Source organism: Apis cerana, linkage group LG4, assembly GCF_029169275.1.
Source record: "Apis cerana isolate GH-2021 linkage group LG4, AcerK_1.0, whole genome shotgun sequence".
In the NCBI taxonomy this organism is placed as follows: Eukaryota; Metazoa; Arthropoda; class Insecta; order Hymenoptera; family Apidae; genus Apis; species Apis cerana.
In genome coordinates this window covers 6627167-6651462 of record NC_083855.1, presented here as the reverse complement: position 1 = coordinate 6651462, position 24296 = coordinate 6627167, and the positions used below count along the sequence as shown (strand labels likewise).

General features: G+C 33.8%; 1 protein-coding gene across 4 annotated transcripts in view; it reads right to left on the bottom strand.

The window, feature by feature from the left end:
• Window positions 1-24296, bottom strand: part of LOC107995640 (two pore potassium channel protein sup-9) — a 122102-nt gene that overhangs the window by 10511 nt on the left and 87295 nt on the right. For all 4 annotated transcript variants that reach the window (XM_062073936.1, XM_062073935.1, XM_017053275.3 and 1 more), the window contains 2 exons: window positions 1038-1168; window positions 167-521 (listed from right to left, as the gene is read on the bottom strand). In XM_062073936.1, coding sequence (XP_061929920.1) covers window positions 167-293 — 127 coding nt within the window. In that variant the 5' untranslated portion in view covers window positions 294-521; window positions 1038-1168. The remainder of the gene's footprint in view (window positions 1-166; window positions 522-1037; window positions 1169-24296) is intronic.

Sequence of the window (24296 nt, the reverse complement as noted above, 5' to 3'; positions counted from 1 at the left end):
AGAATTACAAAATCAACATTGTACATTTCCTTTCCCAGAGTTCCAATATTACTATTAGAATTTAAACAATAATCGAATTGAATTTTTGTGCGAATTATTTCTCCTTCTCTTTTAATTATTCCCAATTTCTCCTAATCAACGTCATAACGACAAACGGATGTTGTACCGTCCAATGCTTCCTTGCGTCGTTTCTCCGTCTCGGACTCGAGAACGTCGAAGATTGCAGCGCCGACGAGGAGGTAGGTGAACGTGAAGACGATCAACGATAGGGTCCGGACGTTTTGCTTCTTCATTCTCTAGTGAGCCACATGCTCACTAGCAGGGCCCCGGCCCTAACTACTTGCATCGCTCAGTGGGGTACGATTTGGTGTGCCGGGTCCATGACGACCCCTTCTCCTTTCTGATGATGCTCGGGGGGGCCCCTCCTCTCTTTACCGAGCGCTACAGACCCGGCACGCGACTCCTCTTCTTCAGGGTGTCTTCTTCCTTGCAGAGACTACCTTCCAGCCGCTTTCGTTCATCTGAAATATCCATCCATTTTGAAAAACGGATTACTCTTTCCCCCTTCTTTTTATTCTTCTATATTAATTCATCGAAACTCGAATAAAGAATCTAACAAAATTATTCGTTGTAATCTAAGCAAAAACAATTTCATGATTTTTCATTAATTCTTTCGATAATAATTGGACTAATTCTTGCAAGTAGAACAAAGCGATATAAACGAGGCAAATGGTCAATCTCTAAAAAAAAGACACGTAAAGGAGTCTTTTTCGAAGAGGAATATCCGGATATCCGGATATTAGTTGCAGAGAGGTTGGAGAGGTTGGAGCAAAGGATCTCTCTTTTCAAACGTTCCGTGAACATTAGTCGCGGTACGACGTTAGGGGTTTCGAAGATATAAAAAGGCATAATCGTCCTTGCCGCTAAAACGGGATTCTTTTGAGAATCGTCCTTTTCTCGTTCGAGTGAGCTCAACCGAGATATATCCGTGAGGAGGGGAGGTCGAGCAAAAAATCTGCTGATACAGAAGAACTCACCTGCAGCCTGTTCCGGGTTCTCCTTTACGTACGACAAAGGGTTGAGCAGAATGATATGGCAGTGCTTTCGCTGCTCCCACTGCCACGTTCCCTCCATTCCTCAGCTTAGCGCCCGACTCTTTCAGTGCCGACTGTAACGGAGCAACAAGGATTTTGGTAAGTTTCCGTTTTTTCTTCGTTTCTCGAACGATAAATCTTAATGGAGTTTTAAACATGCATTTATTAGATAACTTAATAGATAAAAAACACGTGTATCTGTTGATTTAATATATTTATCTTTTAGTTCAAATAAGATTAATACACGAACGATATACGTTTGAATAGGAATTTGATCTGTGAATGGATTTGTGTATCTCGCGTAATGAAAAATGAAGTTGAGATTTAACGTTTTGATTTATAAAAGAAAGTTTTCGTTGAAATATCGTCGGTAATTATATAACGATCGATAAAAAATAAAAATCCATGGAGAGAAGGAAGAATGAAATTTAACTGCTTTGCCTTCATTTCGATATCGTCAGATATTCATCCTCGAGAATTCGTTAAATTATTTAAAAAATAAGAGAATCGAATATTTCCTATTATTATCAAATTACGAGCGAGGGGTTGGAAAAAGGAGAGCATGAAAATATGTCCGTCTTCCGTCCCTGTCGGACTTATCGCGATTATTTCTTTAAATGTCAAAGACCATGTCCCAGATAGGAAATCGAGCAAAAATTACAAGTCGGTGCACCTTTAATCCACGTCCTTTCCCGCTCGGATCGTTGCGTTTTCTGCCCACATTGGTTCCACGAACTCTCATCTTAATGGATATCGATTAACGCCGCGAGAACGATACATCAAAGAATCACAACGGCGTCGTACAGGAAGTTGAGCATAGATAAAAATAAAAATCTGTGCGCGTTTTTACGCGAAGGATTTTTATGGCAGCAACGTGGTGATCTTACGAAATCTCTGTGATCTGTCTTCCGTCAAATTTGCAGAATCGAAGTATTGAGAATTCTGTTTCAACGCCAGACGTTCACAACGCCAGAACGATCTATGTACGCGTACCATGAATTTGCAACAGAATTAGTCTCCGACGTTTGTACGTCTATTTGGTTATGTGATTATATAGCCAGCGCTTCGTTAACTGGTCAGGATTCTGCTTCGCTAACCGACAAAATCCTGTCCTCGGGATTAACAGCCGTATTCCTGTTTTACTTTTGCTTCCAATGGAGGATAGATATATTTGACATTTTCTAGAAATGTGTGTACTCTCACAGTTTCTCCTTAATTTATAATTTCCTAGAAATCTATCTTCATCTGTAATTGACAATATTTATATGTATATATCGCGTTTACAAAACGCTACTCTACGTTTTATCGAAATCGATTCTACGAATTGAGATTCGGTATTTCATTGGAATCGACGTCGAATAGATTTTACGATGATTCGATTTATTTTTCAACCGATTTTCCAATCTGTGTCATTCTTATCAAATTTATCTGGAGAGGGAATATAATGTAGTTGAAAGCTGTCATTGAATTTTTTTTTTTCTTGTTCCTTTCAAAAAGGAACAAATTTTTATTACGGTCACATCGTCGATTTGCCAATGGATTTTCTAGGCTATTAGGAATTCTATGAATAATGCATATTCCTATGTTACGACAATCATGGCGTGTACTCATTATTGTTCCCTCAGCCTATTAAATCTGGATTTACGCTAATGATCCGCGCTTTGTCGTGACGAGGGCCATGTCACGTTTGTCAGCAACGATGGGCCACGTTTTACTTTGTGTCGACGCGCGTTTATCGGCAAAAGTCAACGCCGCCGGATGTGTTCGCGATGTGAACGTGGCCGTCATGTGCCGTTCTCACGTGTTTTAATTATACGCCATGATCTGTCTTTTCTCGTTGGAACGAACACTTTTTTTTCCAACTCGAAGAATAAAGAACGGATTGGATTCCAATTAACATCACTCCCTGCTTAAATTTTATTTCGCTTCTTTTCGTTATATTCTGTTCACGCCGTTTTATATATCTGCAAATATTCCACCGAGATTTTGCTATTGTCAATTAATTATATCTGCAAATGTGAATCCATATTATTCCTCTCCGGTGAAATGAAAATTGTCACCTATAACACAACGCAAATTTCATCTATGTTATACTACTGGTTAAGCTTTTCGATCTTGGCTCGACAGTGTCTCTCGAGCAGAGTGGTGCAAAAGTGCCCTCGAGATCTAGAAGCACTTGATTATGCCATTTAGGATAGGATCGGGACATTTTCAATAAATCCACTTGTTGTACGGGCTCTCTTTGATGATCATATTACCGTATAAGACGATTTTTATTCAAGTAAAATAACAAGAGATCGAAGAATGTCAAGATACAAAGAAATAACGATCAACTTATTCGTTTTTTAAGATAAAGCAGATGTTTCCATCCTCTGTGCCGATTTAATGAGATCCAATTACAATCTTTAATTATCTGTATACGCGAAACTGTATCAAGACGGTATCAAGGATTCAAGTTAATCGGGGTTTATCGGGGGTGAGCTTTTATCCGAAGCCACTTACTGGTAAACGAGAATTTCACGAACAACTGGATGGTACTGCCGCGAAATAACTCGAGTTAAAATAAATGAAACGCAAGATCCAATGGCTATCTCTAGTTTAAATCCATCCCACTTTTCGTTTAGTGTAGTTAGCCTGATCAAGATACTTCCACTGTCTTTTTCCACTGTCCGTCAGATTGACTTTAAACTGAGGAATCAACAATTGAACGGTTACTCTGTATAATATCTTTGTAATATTTTTCCTTGATCATTGAAGAAATTCTGTACAACGTTGAATATTCAAATAAATCGTAATAATTTTAACATTAATGTCTCCAAAAGTACGAAACTGCGTTGGAGAATGGATTGCAGAATTTGAGAAGCAGAGGAATTGAACAATGGTATTGGCTATTTCGAGAGGAAGGGAAGCAATCATCACCGTCAAATCCATTTCAACATCGTGTACCAACCCACGTGTTTCACGTGATAGGTGAGTCCCATGCTTTGGGCGCTTTGGGTGATGGGATAAATGTTGGAATATGATTAGTGGTGCTCGAATACCAGCATGATTGCCAGCACGAGTTTTATCGCACTCGTGCGAAATGAATTTCCATAACTATTAGGATAATAATTACACCCCGCATAAACGTGATGGAATAATCTAATGCAAAGATCAAATGCAATCGTAAATCGTTAAACTTTTCAATTTTCACTTTAATTCGATTTAATTTTAATACTTTTATGAAATATCGATATCGTCCAATTCCTTTCTTCTTTTCTTTTATTTTTTTTTTCTTTTTCTCTTTCCCCTCTTTTGTCCTAATTTACTTTGCCGGATTTTAATTTATTTATTCCGATAAAATATCGCCGCACCAAGTTCGAAATATTCATTTTCTAAAGTTCCTGTTTTTCCCTTTTTCTTTCCCATTGAATAAACCTCGTGCACGAAGCTAACTTCCTTTCTCGTGGCGTTCAATACCGTCAATATTATCTGAAATATTGATCTATCAATAACTGACTCCGCGTCTTGAAATATCTGACGCCACGTCGTAAAACGTGGCGCGCTCGTTGTTGAAGTATGTATATTCCTGGAAAGTGATTGGCGTCGCTGTAAATTTTGCAATCCGAAGGGGAAGGAGGTTTGCATCTAAGGTTAATTTTGCAAAGACGATTCGCGATTACTACGTATAATCCCTCTTCTGGCTAATTCGTTCTCCTGACAGAATTTAGTCTGTTGAATTTCCGGTTACCGCCACGAACACTCGGCTGCTTCATAAAATTTGAAAGGCAAGAGTACACAGGAATCCTACCGAGTTTCTATCCCAAATTAATAGTAATCCCTGTGTCCATCCAGTTTTAAAACTTGGACGTCAAGCTTTTGATCCGGTTTCTTTTCACGAATAACGTTATGGTATTAATGGATAAAAGAAAAGAAAAAGAATTATTTAAAACTTTAATTAATAACAAAGTGAATTACCATTTTGAAAATTTGGAAATTGTTTCATAGAGTTCGTGAATTAAAAGAATTATATCGGAATGTGAACAGATTTGAGAGTGAAACTCTCGAGAATTGCTTTCGTTCTGTGCGCTGGTAAAAAAAAGTGTGAATAATATTCGAAAGTAAATCTTTTGGGAATATTTTTCACGAATCGTTCTCATATATCACTTTCAACGAAGTGTTCGCCATTGAAAAATAATTATCGAAGGTAACTGTCGAGAAATTATTATTCTTACAAGTGTAATCGATTACATTAATTTCGAATTAATAACAAAATTAGATATTTAGAAAACTAGAAATTTCTAAATCCTATCTCCATATCGTTTGTATACCTTCTTCAAGAAATATTTCTATCTAATCTAGTTTATATTAGAAATTCAGATTGCTTGTTAGAATTAGAATTTCTGCAGTCTTCGTTATTAAAGAAAGCCCGAGGGGGTTGGAATTGAAACCTCGTTAACACTAATGAGTTGAATAATCTCTCACGTCATATAACTACGAATCAGTGCATCGAGTAATGGATTTGCGGTCATCGTTTACAATGCGACTACAATATCTATCACAATTATATAATCGAGGGTAGTGTTAATAATAAAACAACGTGTTAATAATAAGTTGTGTTAATAATAAACTACGTTAGTTTATAATTTTCGTTTTAACGTTAAACGTGTATATTATATTGTAATAATTGTTCAAAATGAAAAGCGAGATGCAATCAAACCCACGTTGACGATACTTTCCAGTAATTTCATTTCGAAGTTGGTTTTAAAAAGGCCAAACGAGTTTAATGCATCAAATATTTAAACGAACGAATTCTTGTACAGTTATATATATTTATTTATTCGAGTTTTGTAATTTTGTATTTATATTTAGATTTTTTATTTCTATTTTAGCTATAAAAAATATCGAGTCGGATAATTGTTAATTAAATTTTATAATAATTGTTCCGAAAAGTGAAATTCTGAAAATCAAATATTTATAAATAATTAAATTCAAATTTTTATTACTTTCGATATTTTTTTTCGAGTTTTATATTTTATTTCTATTTATTTATTTATTTTATTTTAAAGATTAAAATATTGATATGGATAATCGTTAATCAAATCTCAAATAATCCTTCTGAAAGCAAAAAGCGATGTTCGGTAGATTAATTTTTTACGAATAACCAAATTCAAATTTTTATTTTATATATTTATAATATTTATTTGAGGTTTCCATTTCATTTATTTTATTTTTTTGTATATTATTTGATACGATATTTATAATATTAATCAAATTTTAAATAATTCTTTTGATTTTTAGTAAAAATTACATTTTCGTAATTAATCAAATTCAAATTGTAAAAATGTATATTTGGATAGAATTCCAAGCTTTGAAATTTTAATGAAAATTAAAACGTTAAAACTCTCGTTAAAACCCTTAATATTATATCATTTAACTCATCCAATGGTGTAAAATATAAACTTAATTTAAAATATAGAGATAATTCAAATTATATTTTTCGTTTTATTTTTTTCAAAACATATAACGTCGAATATATTTTCACAAAGAAAAGAAAAAAAAAATAATTTTTTGGCCATTAAATGTCTCGTTTTAATTACACGATTTTATCACTCCTCTTTTTTGAACGATACAATTTTTTAATTCGAAATTATAAAGCGTTTATATATCCTTCATCGCTTAGTACAACCACTAATAACAATTTTAAACAGTTTTTCTACCATTTACATTAATTTTAATTAAAAACACACACTCATAATCGATAACATACATTTATAAATTATTTCAAGAAATTATTAAAAATATATCTATCCCCTTCACTCCGTTTAAAAAAGAAGAGAAAGTTGATAAAAAAAATAATTAAATATTATAAATCGTACATATTTGAACACTCTCATAATTTTTTCTCAGCTTATCTATTTATTCTCTATCACTTTCTCTTACAAATTGGATATCAACAACACGGCTTTTATCGTTCTTTGCTAAGCTTTTACGTAGCAGTTTCTCCCTATTACCAGTTTTTTAGATGATCAAAGGGATTGATCGAGTTCCCATCGTATCTCTATATTCCCTTTTTCAATATTCCAAGCGTTTTCACTTCGCTCTTTCCTTTTTGTCGCGGAAGTTATATTATATTCAATTTTTCCCCTCTTATTCGCATATCACTTGCCCCTTCCTAGCAATAAAAATCACTGCGTTACAACCATCCACACCTTTTTTTCACAAACCGCGAGAAACGATTATTTTCATTCCGTTCTATCTTCGACATCGTTTCGTGTCATTTTCTATCGCCCCGCTCATTTCTCGTTTAATTTTCGTACTTCAGAACTTCGGCTTTTCGTTTCAATGGAGGTTGCCAACTTCTCCTTCTTCCTTGATTTGAACAACGGACCGCCATTGTTGTTTTCACCGAATTTTTACTTCTTCGCTTCCGTTTAATTTTCTAAAACTCGGTCGAAAAAAATTTCTTCACGCGAATCGCTTTAATTACAATTTTAATTATCATTGCAATGGAATTTTCTTGGCATTTTTTTGTCAGAATATCTCTTTAAAATAATGGTGTTAAAATATTCGATTGTTCCACTGTCATAAAATATTTTACCATCAGATTTTATTTTATTTTTTTTCATAAATCTAACATTATTACACGTTAACACTCTAAAGACAAAAATACATAGTAATTTGTGAAACGAGAGATATTTCAGTATCTAAAATGAAATAACACGTAGAAGAAGAGTGTTTAGATTATTTTAAATCATACGTCATAAGTAATATCTAATTACCAATATCACATTATTTTTCATTTCTTTAATTTATTCTCACTTCTAAATTACAAAATATATCTTTCAAAGAATCAATATTGACCTCTACTAATTTTAAGATAGAAATAAAATTACGCATACTTGTTACGTATTTATTTTCGTTGATAATTATTTTAAGCAATCACAACGATTATTGTATCTCGAAAATCTCTACAAACATCACTCGGCTATTTTCTTTATTTCATTTTCATACGCTCTCCACACGAGATACTCGTCCATCTCGAACTCGTCCCATCCCAATCATCGGATCAATTGTTCGCCCCTTGTTTTCAACAAGAATCCCATAATCCTTATACTTTCGTTCTTTTATCCCATCATTTTTTCAACATTCACTCGTTATATCATTCAGACACTGGTAGTAGATAAACCCGCCTTTTCCCTCCCTTTTGTCGAACATATTTTTGTTTCTTTCCAATTTTTTTCTCTTCTCTTTTATACAGCGCCTCTTATTTCTTTGTTGTTTCGCTTATCCTGCTTACTCCGTACTTCCCCCCTTGTCCAGAAATTATCTTGGTCTCCGGAGTAAATGCAAGAGAGAGCTTTGAAAATCCGTTGCCAAGAGAATTTGCAATGGTAAGCAATCGTTCGGAGGACTTAAGATTAAGATCTTTCGTCTTACCGTCTGCATTCTTCTTCACTCTTAATTCTCGCGTTTCCTCTTTTCATTCTCTTTTAGTTTTTCTTCCATTTTTCGAGGGAAGATCGGCCACTTATTTCGTCGCAATAAATTTCTTAAACGCGATTAAAATGGTAACGTAATTTGAAGAAAAATTAACAACATTTGATTTTTATTCGTTTGCAGTAGCTAAATCTTAGTAGAAAATCTTTTAATTTACTTATCTTACTTATCTATATCATGTTTCTGTAAGTAAATCCAAATTAAAAGGGATAAATTATTCCAAGATAAGATTTTACTTTCGAAAGAAAAAAAAAATAACTTTTTCGAAAATCAATCTTGCGAGAAGTGTCTGCATATTCGTTCTCAAATCAAATCAAACAAATCAAAATCGATGGATACTAACGATAAGTGATAAAGTGGACTTTTAATCGGACTATCTTGAATAAATTGTTGAAAATTAAACAAATTTTATCTCCCAATTTTCGAGTAATTTCTTTCTCTCGAACGAAAATCCCGTTTTGATAATATTATACATTTCGATAACAATTATCTACACGAACCATATATCGTATAGTTATCACTAATAGACATACATCGTTCGAAATTGAGCGTCGCTCTCAGTCATTCAGCTGAAACACTTATTACCGGCCGTGTAAGGTTCATTCATACCGAATATGTATTCATGCCCGTTCATTCATACCGTATGCCACTCGCACTTCTGCATGCCGCGTTATATTTATGTAATGGTTACATGGTTATGTTGCGTTTCCCTGAAATGTATTATTTCCATTACCTCTTCTGCAATACGTGTCTTGCAAGAAAGAAACGTGGCACGTGCAATGTAAAAGATGTAAAATAAATAATTATCTCGAAAAGAAGATTCGTTCGCAAGATAAGATAACGATCGAGCTTGTATAGTCTTGTAGCTTGGAATTATATACGATATAGATATCGTTAAAATAAAATTATCATAGTATCGTTTGAATAATAAACAACAGTTGATCCCAAATTTTCCCCTTTTTCACTCTAAACTCGTTGACTTTTTTTAAAGAATCATCTTAACTGCTTTGAAGTGGAAGAAGAACACGTCTTTATATGCCTGGATTAAACAGAGTGAAATATGGAAAAAAAAAAAATAGAAACACGATATATAGCTATGCATCATCCTCGACAGTTGGCGAGATGAGTCGAGATATAACGAGCGGGCTGGAAATCAAATTCGTCTCTCCTTCGCGATTTAAATTAACGCTCGAGCTCTGGATTGGCCCCACTTCGTGTCTTATTGAATTTACGATAAATTGCTTTTTATACCTCTCGTCCGAAATACCATCTTCCCCTATTCTTTCTCTCCTTTCTCTCCATCCCCTTACGCGCCTGTTAATCAATCTCTGTTTATAGTCTTTTTTTTTTCTCTTTCGAATCTTTCATGCGAAAATTCTCGCGGTCGTGTAAATCGATCGAACGATCGTAATCGCTATCGTTGAAACGATTTTTCACAAATGGACAAAGAAGGGGACGTTAATGCGTCAGAATGTGTACCGTAAATAATGAAGACACAAGAATTGATGAATACAGCCCTCGAAAGGTCGAGATAACTGGAAGAAATATATATATATATATATACCGGTGAAAGAATTTTCTTATAAATCAGGGAAATGGGGAAATTCTTTGTCGCTATTCGGTTCGATGGTGACCTAGAAATATCCTATTTACAATTAGTAATCGTCCCTTTTTTTTATTTTTATTTAATCGATAAAAGGATCGAGGTTCTCAATCTGTATTAAATGATTAGTAGTAGTTGGTAATTTATTACAAGGAATTTATTATAAGAGTTTTAACGATTAGGAGGAAATTTTATTCGTAATCTATAAGAATCCAAAAAATTTTCTAACAATGGAAAAGTTTCTTAGCGATTAAAATAATTTATATCTAAGTAAAGAATTATTCAAGTTACTTAAATTATATTTAAACTCTATCATGAAATGAAATTTTTATGAAATTATATTATCTATTTAATGGATAATCAGTGATACACGTGCCAATTTCGAGGAAGCATTTGCATACTTTTCGTTTTCACGCGATTTAATCCAATTGAGTATCACAATTAATCGTTGATTTTCATCTGATGCTATTATTTTCAAAAAAGCAATATTATGCCCGAAAATCAAACGATCGATTATTTTATTCGCAATAAAAGTGTGCAGTTCCATTTTCTTTTGATCATCAATTGTTGAAAATCTGGGTACCTTCCTTTTTCGAAATTCCGTTATTCACGTGACGGATGTTTCGTATATTTGTGTGTGCGTGAAATTACTAGCACTCGTTTCCTTTGAGACGAAGACCGTAAAATTGATTGCGTGGCTTCATTCGGGAGCGCGAGCACGATCAGAAAAGGGAATCTTTTGACGAAATCGATTCTCTATTAACTAATTCAATTATCGGAGAATGATTTTATACTGAGCGTTTTACGATATAATTTATAAAACGGATTACATGCAATCCGTCTGGTAGATGATCTACAAATGATCTGAAGAAGTTGCCAATTTTTTAAAAGTAACAATTTTTCGATTACTCGTGATGATCATCGAAAAAGAGAATAGAAATTTATCGAATACGCAAATACACGAATCATATTTTAAATTATAACAAAATAAATGGTTCGCTAGTGTGACAACCTTAGTTGGACAACCAGTTTAATGAAGCCAATTATTATGTGGCCGCATCGTTCAATAATATCGGTTATTATTTCTTTGATTGCACCCTCTGGGAACTTGTTTGTCCCCAATGGGGACTTATTAGTTCCACTGAATTACCACGAACAATGAACCGCAACGCCAATTGAAAGATAAACTGGACTTTTAATTTCTCCCTATCCATCATCTCGTTGTTTTTCAATTCTTATCCAATTCTATTCGGATCATCAGGATAAATTTCATTTCTTGTAAAATGTAAATAATAAATTAATGTAAAGATGAATTACATTGATTTTTAAAATATTAAATTGAATCGAATTATCGTGATATAGATGGCGAATAATTTATCTACATTTATATAGATGCGCGATCTATTAATAGTATTAGTTTATTCTTTCGAAATAACAGAGTCACTCGAATTTTCTTCGATACCGTCTACTACTGCCTGCGCATAATCGGCTTATACTACTTGTTCAACGCACACACGGACAAAGGAGGGATCGCGTTATGCATTCGCATTAATACCGTTGCTCGTATACATACAGTAGACTGCATTATCTGACGACAACAGATTGCAACATGAGTTTAAATTATCGTCTTCCGTGAATTCTTGTTAATCTGCCAAACGTTTCGAATAAATAACAATTGTATTTTTAGAAAATCGACATCGCGCATCATTATAATTCATCGAATTCGCATTTTTTTTCACGGCAACCGTGCAAAAAAATTTCTTTCGAATTGTACAATTTTTTTTTTCCCAAAAAATAACCTTTCCTTTTTAAAAAAATCCATCGAATCGATGCCGATTTTTGAACGAGAGACCGACTGATTCTCGAAAAATATCTCGAGATCTCGTGATACCCAATCGAGGTAACGAAAGGGGAGGGAGGAATAACTTTCGTGTTCGATCAATTTTCAACCCCTTGAACGTGCGTGGTTGGTCGTTCTGAATAGTCGTGGATACGGTTTGACGAACAATTATACGAACGTAGTCAACTGATACAACCGAGACGATCGAGATAGATGGTGGAGGATTACGAGGATCGACCGTATTTTACGTGCACCGCAGAATTGCAACGCGAACCGTTCTTACCGGCATAACTGTCGCGCGGAATACGACAACTATGGAAACGCTCCGCTTCTGTAAGCGTCTAATTGCGAATTGTCTGCTTTCGGAATGAATAATCTCGCCAATGGTACGTTGAAGCTTATCCAAAAAACAATTGCGGATGGATCGTTGCTTGCTTCGTCGAATACGTATTTTAATTATTCGTATTTCTGAATTTTCAAGACTGAGAGAATTATTTAAATATTTCTTTTTATATTTTGAAATCGTATTTTAAGCGATAAATGTATACAAAATAAATTATCTTGTAATTATAAGTTCATTAAGATTTCGTGGAGAATAGAGACTGATTTTTGTTTGTTTGTTTTTTTTTTTTTTCAATTAAAATGACAACGTGTCTTTGTCACATAGTTGTTCGTTCTTCTTAAATTAGAGGAGAATTTAATTAGCCATCGCCATAGTTTGTTCTATTTAATCGAATGTAAATGAGAGTTTATTAAGACTGTTACTCTTCCTTTTCCTCATTCATCGGAGCTACGGTTTGTGGAACGTGACTAATGGAACGAGACGAAATGAGATGAAATTCGCGTTCCACCATGGATTTCCCTTTATGGCCTTTTCTAGATACACGTTGACACATCCCTAGGCGTGAGAATAGAGAAAAGTCACTACGTTCTTCTCTTCCTTTCTCGATTCAATTACATTAAGGGATCTTTTTACTAGTGGAATCCTAGAACACTGCCGTTCCCTCTTCCCTCACACCAACGACACTTGTTCTTTCGTTTTCTTTTTTTTTTCTTTTTTTTTCTTTTTTTTCTTTTTATTTTCCACTTCGATAATGGTGCAAATGCAAAAACATGTAGACAAATCTCTTATAATTCAGCTTAACACGTTCGTTATCGTCGTATCGAGAGGAATGGAAATAGAAATAGAAATAGAAATGTTATTTTTGTTGAATATAAAACAATTGGAAATTAATAAACGGTTATGAAAAATTAAAAAGTTTACAAATTTTAACACAAATTTTAACAGAAACTCGATATCAACTAAACAATAAGTATAACCATTTATTTGTCGAATGAATAAATATCAAATACAATTAAAAGGCATCAACGTTTGATGGATACACACGTTGTTCGTCGATGTCCAAAATTATATTCCACGCATCAAATACGAAATAATATTTTTTTTTGTTATTTATTAATTGATACTAAAAATAAAATCTAAAAGCGTAAAAGCAGTTGAAATATAAATATAATTTAACAAAGATAATAACAAATAAATAGAAAATAGATCCAAAAAATAATAGAAACGATACTCGATCAAATCCTTCTCCTTTTTTCTTTTTTTTCTTTTTTACATTTTTCTCTTGATTGCCGAATAGAAAAAAAAAAAAAAAGATTCGTATCAAGAGCACTCGATGACAGACAACGTTAATGACTCGAGCAGTCTGTCCGAAATTGCTCTCTCGAGCTAAGGCTCGTTATAAAAACACGGTAGAGTGGTGTCTAAACCTTTAGAAATTATATATATATACCACACATGCTTTTTTTATAACGAGGACAAAGCTTAAAAGAGATGGACAACCAAAAGAGAGAGAGGGGATAAGTAACTTTCATCCACCCTAAATCAAAGGCGCTTCGACCGATTCTAACGATTAGTAGCGAAGAAAGAGAGAGAGAGAGAGAGAGAAGAAAGAGCTTTTGAAGTTCTTAACTTCCGCCACTTCCCCTCCTTCCCTCCCACTCCCTCGTTTCTCGCCCCTTGTTTTTTTTCCCAAGATCGAATTACGGGCGCGATCGCGATGGTGAAAACAAAAAGGCGAAAGTTTGATAGGAGATTTAGCCGGATGAGACGGGATTAGACTTCGTTATCTGCTGACGGCTGGAAATGCTTGATGCTCGAGTCTGTTTAACTCGTTTCCGCGTGGCTAGCCTACACTTCGATAGCCGAAAATTAAATGTAAAATGTAATATGTGTTGTTGAGGGGTATATTATTGGAAGGGATTTTTTTCCTTTTTTTTTTATAATCGGAAGAATTGCGGAATTTTGCGGATAACGTTGCATCGATCGCGTTTTTCTTTTTTCTTTTTTCTTTTTTTTTTTTTTGTTCATTTGCAGGATTATTCGAATAGCGTCATTAAAAATTGATATTATTATCGGTTTAATTAAAATTTAATTATAAGCTTTCTAGAATTATTGGAGAATTCTTTTTTTTTTTTTTCTTGATTGGATGCATAATTCCGTTCCTCGTATTGATTTTCTACGAGATTAAATTTCTTTCGGACGTAAGATAATAAAATTTATCGCGTATTTATCATTCGATAAAACTATTAATAAACTATTAATACAATCGAAATCTATTAATTTATCATTATCGTTCAAGATCTGTTCTCGTAAATAAAATTTGTTAATATAATAAAAAAATGGAATATTTCGAATTCAAAATGACAGATTTATTATCGAGAAGAGAGTCGACACGCATAATGCATGTCCAAGTATTCGTCGTTTCAGGGAATATCGAGATCCGAGAGAAAAATCAGGCCAAAGATAAGGAAGGATATACCGTTTGGATCTTTGGAACGATTCCAAGGTAGTGGATATTGCTGGTCGCAAAAGGAGTAACAGAAGAATCATCAGCAGCCACTTGTTAATTACTTCGCTTGCATTTGAAAACACCGACTTAATCTCCAAAGAATATAATCGGTGCCAAGGTCCATCTCTCTCTTTCTCTCCCTTTCTGTGCAACCACCACGAGACGAGCAATTAATTAATGTAAAAGAGAGTGGCTTAATGGAGGTAGTAACAGACGCGTTTTAAGTGCAATTGCTTCGTATTTCTTCGAAATTTCTTCAAATTTTCCATCGTTTTGCGCGTTCTACATCTCGATTTATCCCGAAATGTGATTTGATTTTCAAATATACTATGCACGTGTGCAATAAATAGCAAAATCACCAAGATAAATTTCTCCCTGTATACTTTGATACGATCGAAACGAATTTTATAGATCGAAGTTTGATTATCCCAGCACAAGTCACAGTCTCTATTATCTTTCAAGTTCTCTGTTTATCTGTTTTTTTAAAAATTTCAGTATCTGGAATTGCATTTGGCCAGACGCAAGCAATTTCGAACAATAACAGTAATGCACTAAACCTGTATAACACTTGCACACTTGCATTCTCACTCAGAGGAGCACGAAACATATTTTTCGAAGCAGGATGCACGCGTTTCTAATAAAAACTGTATTACATAAATCTTTTAGGGTATAACAGTGCCGCATTGCAGCACGGTATCGATATCACGAACATTTTTATTAAATGGCACCTATGTTCCCGTATAACTCTTTCTAGTTTATAAATATCAGGATTGCGAGATATTAAATTTCCTTTCGAGGGGAACACACACGAAATCGAACCAAATATATAATTTTCAACTTTAAAACATTGATATTAAACTCTTCCCGTCAAAATATCAAACCATCAATTCGGCCATTGATTGTTCGAAAATATTCAAATTTCGAACGGCTTCAAATTTCGAAAAGCTCTAATTAATTGTCAAAGGAACGAAGGAAATGAAACTACACTGTAATCTTCTAAAATCTCGTATTTACCTTCCAGATATTCGAATTTCAAATAAATTCCAAATAATTTCTATATCTTACAATATCTTCAATCTTCTTCAAACTTCGAAATAAGAACTTCCTCGAACAAAAATCAACCCCACGTCTCGAACCACCGTCCAAATCTACATCTTATCTTATTATAGGCTCCACACCACGTTTGCTAATTTCAATCCTGCCCCTGGCTCGCCCCCCTCGAGCTAATCTCGAGCCCAATGCGATATCACGATACTGCAACACCGCGATACGCGAAGTGCAACAAGTCTTCCCATTAATAAGCAGCCATCCTCCCCCTCCCTCTGACAATGAGCGAAGTTGGTCACGCCACCGGGCTCGAGTGAGGAGGGGGAGGGGTGGAATGGAACACGGGATGGTTGGAAACGTGGACGGGAAGGGGGAGGTGCGAGAATGCATGGGGTGTTGGGTGGAGGGTGGAGGGTGGAGGGCGAAAGACCGCAGTTATGCCGGTGTGACTGGACGCGGGGGGAGGAGAGGGAGGCAGGAATTACGACGAGTCGTTGCTGGCGAGATGTGCGAGGGAACAAACGGGGGATGCAACAGGGACGTAAGAGGATGCGTTGTCTCCGTGTCTTCCAATCACGAGAAAACGGACTTGGTGTTATTATTCTTCTCGAAATTTTTTCTTCTGTCTTTTATATAAGGTATGGTGTCGGTTTTACCCGTTTCGTTCTTTTGGAGGTTTAGGATGATAAACGTGTGCGTTTTGTATAAATTTTTGGAAGATAAATTATAGGGAGTGACTTGTTTTTTTAACGTATTATTCGCTCGGTATTGTTCGTGAACGATGGTATTTCCTTTGTTTTTTCTTTTTTTAATCCCTTTGACGTCCAAAAATTGTACATTTTTTTTTTACTTTTGTGATTTACCGAATTAAATAATACAAAGGAGAATACTCGTATTTCTCTCATTCTCTCTACTATCTTTGATCTTTGAAACTAATTATTTTAGAAACTTGTTCGTATCGAATAAATTTTTATCTCGTTTCCAAAGTAATTAGAGAATTACTCGGATCAAATTATCGAAGGAAGGAAATTTATTAAAAACGTTTCTCTAAATGTTTTTAATCGGTTGATACGAAAAATTTTGTATCACGTTTTCAAGGAAAAATTGTTGCGGTATCCGAGTTGTTAAAAATGAACGAAGATGCTGGGGGATTAGGAAAGTTCCAAGTCGGCTGGCTGGTGAGATAAACGCAGTGCAGAAAATGTGTTTCGTCTTAATAACACAACACCGAGTGGAGAAGGAAAAGAGAATGATTTCGTGTTGCAGTAGTAACTTTGAAACAAAGGCAATTCTCTCTTATCTCCTTTTTTCTGCGTGTAATTTCGTTTCGGGAATGCGGTAAACTACTTCGAGTTAAATTCGAGGTTTTAAGATTGGAATAGATTTAACAAGTAGAATGCAGCGCAAACTTGGTGTGCCTTTTGTTTTAATTATCTCGTTCGAATTTTCTTTTTAGGCAAGAAATCGAAGGAATGAATATTTTTAAGTTTACCTCGTTTCAAAATTTTCTTTTATAATTGTTAATCATGACCACACATGATCGCGCAAAATGTCTCAAGATAAACTTCGAAAATTCGAAAAGTTTCCCATAAACTTAATTTTTCTCTCATTTTATTCGATTCGAAACAGAGATCTCTCTCTGGGTCGAAACATCTGTCTACACGTTTACCATGTTTCAACAGCATTCATATGGAATGTATTTTTTATGGAGCCACAGCTGTGGTGGCAAAAAATAAATAAAAGCTAAATATGTATTATATTTTTATTATTTTCTTTAATTTCATGATATTTTCAATTTTATAATTTCAACAATCATTCAGGATAAAGAAAAATGACTTTAAAATCTGTTTAATCAAAGAATGGTTCTATAAATAATTGTGTCTGCGTCAATATTTCTCTCAACGTATATAGAATATATACGATATAGAAAATTTCAATAAAAATTGTATTATTTATCAATTAATTTATCGCGTGAAAATGAAAAGTACGAAAAGTACATGAGAAATTTTAAAATACGTAGAGTAAAATTCAATTATTTTATATTGTTTAAATCAATGGATGAATGATTAATTTTCTATCAAACAATTTTTTTTCATAAAAATGCAGTTACATCTATATGTTAAAGTATAATTAAATTTTAATTTATCAAAATGTTGCGTTTCTACGAATCATTTTAATTAAATGAAATGAATGATTCTTGATTATACGAATATTCATGAATGCAATTTTGTTATTTGTAAAAGACTACGCGATATTTGTGAATCAATTTCAAGAAAATTCGGATAATTTTTACCGTGAAATTTATATTTATAGTGTTTGTATTTACGAAATAGCCTAAGGATATCCCCTCGGCTAATGCGTATCATTAATTAAGCTTTTCTCTTATGAATGATTAATCAAGATGCAATAATAATAAACATTTTGCAAGCACAGTAATAAATTTCTAACAACTAAGAAAATAGTTGAGATATTATCTTTATTATAGAATCAAGTGATCGATTTAATTCTGCAATTTAGAAGCAATTACATCTAATACAGAAATATTTTACTTTTTCATATTGAAAAGATGATTAAAATCTTTCACGACAATGATCTAATTCAATTTATGCGCATGAATTTTGAAAGATGATTTTTTTTTTGAGATATTTGATTTCATCCCACGTAAAATCTATCCATAACTGTTTAAAGAAATATTTTTTGGAAACGATATCCATTGTTTCTTCGTATATGGGGATTTTTATCATACGTCCCCTAAGAGAGTTGTCTCCATGTTCAAAATATCCAGTTGCCCGAGTAAAATGCTTGAGAAATGTGTAACACTGGGGCGCATATGTCGCTGTTTATTGTCGTAATATTGATGTTGAATAGTTGCCAAGAAACAATCCCGGTGTCCACAATCGATTCGCGTTTCCTTTTGTTAAGAACACCAACGTGCAAGTTTGTGTCCACCTATTTTTGGAAACTTTTATACGAACTTTTAAAAAAGAGACACGATACACGCATCAGATGAGAACAAATGGAACAAATATCCTTTGAGACGAGTGTAAAATTATCACCCTGTGATGAGAAAATCTTCGTCAAACTTCAAATTTGTTAACATCTTGTTAAATTACATCTCCTCCCCATTAATCTGTATGCAAATTTATTTTCTCCCATACATATTACGTTACAAGCCACGGCTTGTAATCTTGTACAGCAACACGAGGGTTGCAAAATCTTTAATCGCGAATCTTCGAACAACGAAGGCTCGTGGTGTGGCGCATCCGCCTTTGCACCCGATCCCCTGGACGTGTCCTTGATGTTCTTTCACACGTTCATCCCCCCTGGATGTACTCGACGGCGATGTAATTACAAGACTTACCGGTGTTGAGTCGTCTGTGCTCCATAAAATGATCCTTGGCTGTGTTACACCTACGTCACTAACATTTATAGGGAATGATCCATGGAGCAATATGTACACAGCTTTCCACCTTGGCGTTATTAAAAAAAAAATCTCTCGGCAGCGAAGCATAAATTTTAACTAATACACTTTCTGCTTAATCTCTCATCTCCCTATTTTTCTCTCTCTCTTTTTTTTTTTTGGAACGAAACGTCGTTTCAATTTCACTTACTTCAGGAGTATATTTCTTTTTAAACTACAATTATTCCAAGTTTCAAGAAGATATTAATCTTTTGCAAGGAAGAAAGTATTGTATCTGACGAATCTAAATCTTATTATCGGGATATACGAAACGAACACCGCTTAATATATTCCATTATTATCCATATTTAGAACGCGTATAATAAAGTGGCACAAGAAAACAACGTTCGAAGATAGGATTTATGCGTCACGCGGGCCACCCTGTATACCACGTGTAGAGATATATCGATTGGACCACAGGGTGAAGAGACGCCGGGCGCCACGGCGCTCTCCTTCTAACCTCCCTCCCCTCCAGACAACAACGACCGAATATAGCTCGGCCGATATGGGAGCTAATGAACCAATTACGCGTAATAGGGCCGCCGCCTTCGACGGAGAAGGGAAGATGTCTCGGTTTTCTTCTATTCCTTCAAGAATCTTCGTCGTCATTCGAGTAACGCCTTCAATCATGGCCTCACTGTTCTGCGTTTAATCGGTGCATCCGAATCGACTCCTTTTTATTTATTTCCCAATAATGCTTGCCATTCGAACCAGGGATCGAGCCACGAAATTTCTTCAGAGCTCGACTTTCTTCGACCGACCTCGCCCTATATTTCACACTCGTTTTCGTCGAATTCATTTGAATCTTTTTTGCTTTTGATGGGCAAAATTATATATATATATATATATATGCATGTATTTTATTTCGTAATTGAAATACACGTTTGAAATATATTTGCTAATTTTTTAATCGAGTTGATGTAATTATTAATAATTAATAATCTTCGCTACAAATCGATAAAGTAACTCGGTTGTTTCCTTCAGCCGATTTTAACCATCTTCCTTCACTTAATATACTCGCACGAATGGACCGATCCCGGAAGTGACAAATTGACTCTTCTCTTCGTATAAAGGCTGGATACGATATCATCAGTGAGAGGTTGCCGAAAAGAAATCGAGCATTTGCTCGAATTATCGGCGGATCGATTCAAAAGGGTGCAAAATTGAGTCGTTGAAAGGGCGGGTGCCCTTTAAAAGCGTATAATTGACTGGAGTTACGTGTCCAAGGGAAAATCGCTCCATCGCTCGTTGGCTTTATGCTCAGTTGCGTTGCAGTTTTAATTAATATGCTCGCGAGTGATAAAAGGCTTGACGGAGGGAGGAGAGATTCGAAAAGAGGAAAGTCATAGCGAACAACTTTGTATTATTTCTTTGGCAACGAAACTTGGCCACGTCGAACGCGAAAGCTTATTAATTTTCTTATATATGACCGGAAAACCGTGTTTATAACAGACTTATTTTAAATCTTATGCTTTGCATACATCGATTGTTCTTCGAGACACGAGATAATCCTATTTTTATTGGATTTTGTTCTAAGAAGAAGAAGAAGAAGTTGCACGATTTAAAAGTCGAGAGAAATGTTGATTGAAACGTAATCCGATTATAAATAAATATATATTTACGAATTTATTTATTGTTTTAATAAATGAAATGTTCATGAAGATGAAGATATTCTTAAAAGAAGTGAATTTTTTTATATTATTGCAAAGATTTAATCGAAATCGAGAAAGCAAGATAGTACTCTTCCTTTCTTTCTTTCTTCTTTCTTTCTCTTTTAAATTTCTAATCCCTATATTTTCTATTTTTAGATGTCATATTTCTCCTTGCGATTAAACACATTCGGGTTTTTCGTTTCGACCCAGAAATAAATGACAAAAGTCATAAAGTTATTTCTGAAATGTATAAAGAGATTCTTCCATCGAGTGGAAGTTTCCTCTTTTTTTGATTTTTTTTTTTTTATCACCACTAATTATTATCGTTAAATTTTTCTTCGACGCTTTTGTATGGATAGACATCGTTGAATTTGGAATCAAGCATAAAGAGTGGTTGCTAGGTATTTAATGTCCACCAAGACCGATTCTGTATATATTAGCTGGCATATCCAGCAAACTTGGCAGCGATAACAATGGCCCTTTGTTCGTCCAACCTATAGTTGTCTTGCTTTATCGTCCCTGTTTACGCCACAAAGCTTGACAAAAAGGATAGCATTATCGGTAATGTCCGTTCTAAGCGCGAATTACTTCGTACGAAATGCTCGGATGCATCCCACCACTTTTGTTTAAATATCCGTATAAACGCAGGCTACGATAAACCAATTTTTTAGACGCGTGAATCCCCCCATTGTCCACTGATTTTCCCCCTCAAAATAATTCGTTTACTCTTTGTTTTATTACGGAGCTTAATATAATTTTGGCAACGTGTATAGAACATATTTTAGGCGAACGAAATTTCTTTTTTTTTTTTTTTTTTTTGGTTTCTCTTTGGTCTCTTTATAAACCAAAATCTCTTTGTTCTCGTTATAAAATGAATAATGATCTCTTTTTTTTTTTATAAAATATCATGGTTTTAAAGCAGTTTAAGAAATTTATAATTAAAATAAAGCTCAAAAGCAAGGATTGGGAAATAGAAATAATTGTTTTTAAAAATTTATTTCTATTATAATGTTATTATTATTATAATTTCGATCTGCTACGATTGTCTACTTTCAATTAACTGTTAGAAGGGAATATAGGATATCTACTGTGACGATGTGCGATAGTATTAATTAAATAAACTATATTTAGAACAGTTGATATTAATATTCTCTTTGTTTCACGAACAATTGCTTCGAGACTGGGGAATCGATTCGTATTGCAAACCCCCTTTATGAGCGATTCCATTTATGGGGGATACTATTTAGCATAGTATTTCGTGAACATACGGGGCTATAAGTACCTTATGGGATCAATATCATTCTGATTATTTAAGCTTATGTATACTATCGAGCACGAGATATCGTGGTTCAAAAATCGAACAAACTTTGTTGATTGAAAAATCAAATTGCTCGAAATTGTTCGAATTGAATAATTAGTTTAAATTACTTCCATAATAATTCCGAGTATCAAGCGGATAACAAAGCTAAAGGAATGACCAAAAATCTTTCGCAGTTCAACTTCGCAAACTTTGATTAATTACAGTTTGATCGGCTTAATTTTTTCCACTAGAAATTTGTTTCATGGGATGATATTGGTTTACAGCAAGAAGTACTCTAATTTTTTTTTTGCCTGAAATTTCGGTTAATTATGCATATCGACATGATATTAAAATAATAAATGATATTAAAATATTTTCGAGAATTATTTTATTAACAAATGATTCGCCATCATTTTTCACTTTAATAATTGAAGAGAATTTATTTTTCATCTCTGACATATGAATGACGTATTTTCATACCTTTCAAATGTGAACAATTGCTGATTAAAAAAAAAAAAAAAATCTATGCATATATTGAATAAAAGTGAAAAAGTAAAATTGAATTGAATTTTTCACAATGAATTTATTTATTCATTTTTTTTTTTGCAATAAAACCAAACGTGAAAATGATATTTGAATTGGCAATATTATTTAACTTTGTTAAAGGAAAATAAAAAAAAATAGATCCACGATTCTTTTAACGTTATTTTCAACTATTTTTCTTTACTTTCCAATGATATACCGAATTATTTATATTCTTACGAATCTCACCAGCTTACATCAAATAAAATTTTCAAATATAATTATTTTTTTAATCTATTACCACTTCAACTTCAACTCCAACACGAATAAAATTTTGTTTCCTCCTTGAAACAAATTTACGTATATTTCTTCGCGTTTGACACGTAAAAGAAAAGTTGCAATTGACGAAAAAGACCCGAAAAGTTGGTTCCTTTCTTCGGTAGATAATTTCACAGATTTCGTAGAATTCAATTCAACGTAACGATTACATTACATCGTTCAGTTAGAGTAATGCCCATGTACGATTACTTTGGGGAATTTGGAATCGCATAATCACCGTGTATACTGATGCCTTTATCAGCGAATTTAAAACATATTCACACTTGGCCGAATTTAATTAGAACGCGTGTAAATTAACCCGATTCGCGGGTTTAATCAATATTCAAAATCGTAGAATCATCGCGTCGATACATCGCGTTGTAGAAGAGCATGAATTTCAAAAATTAGAGATTGCTGTAGAAAAATTATTTGTGGGAAATGGAAGTAATTATTATACATTAAAGATTAAAAATTTTTTGCTCGAAAAATTATTTTACAATTAGTGAGAAAAGTATTAAATTATAAAATTTCGATCTCGATATTATAAATCGTAATTATTGAATTGCTCAAATGAGTACGAATGTTAAATTCAATTATCAGATTAAATGCAATTATCGTATGAAGAGTTCGAAGAGAATTTTCCAGGATAAAAAAAAGATTTTTCCAGATAAAAGAGACGAGGAGCGAAAATTTGGAAAAAATATTTCTCGAAGAACTAGATTTGGCCAACTAAATTTTACAGAGTTAAAAAGTACCGTATTGAACATTGGCTCGATGGTAAATATTACTTGTACGTGTGCTAAGGAATTTCATGGTACGAGGTACCTCGAATATCGAATATTGAATATTTCCAGCTGATTCTGATTCTTTCTTATTCACTTTCTTTTCGGTATTTATTTTAATATAGCAACGAAATCTATATAATTTATCCAAATCGTACGAATAAAACAAATACTCAAATTTAATCGTGAAGATCTCAATTTGACAATGAACGAAGATTGTAAATTTGTAAAACGACAAATAAAATTATTTTTAATGTATAAAAAACGTTGAATGAAGTTATAACAGAATCCACCTTTCTTATATTTATGTTGAAAGGCGTGTTAAACAGATAGGAATAGACGTTGAT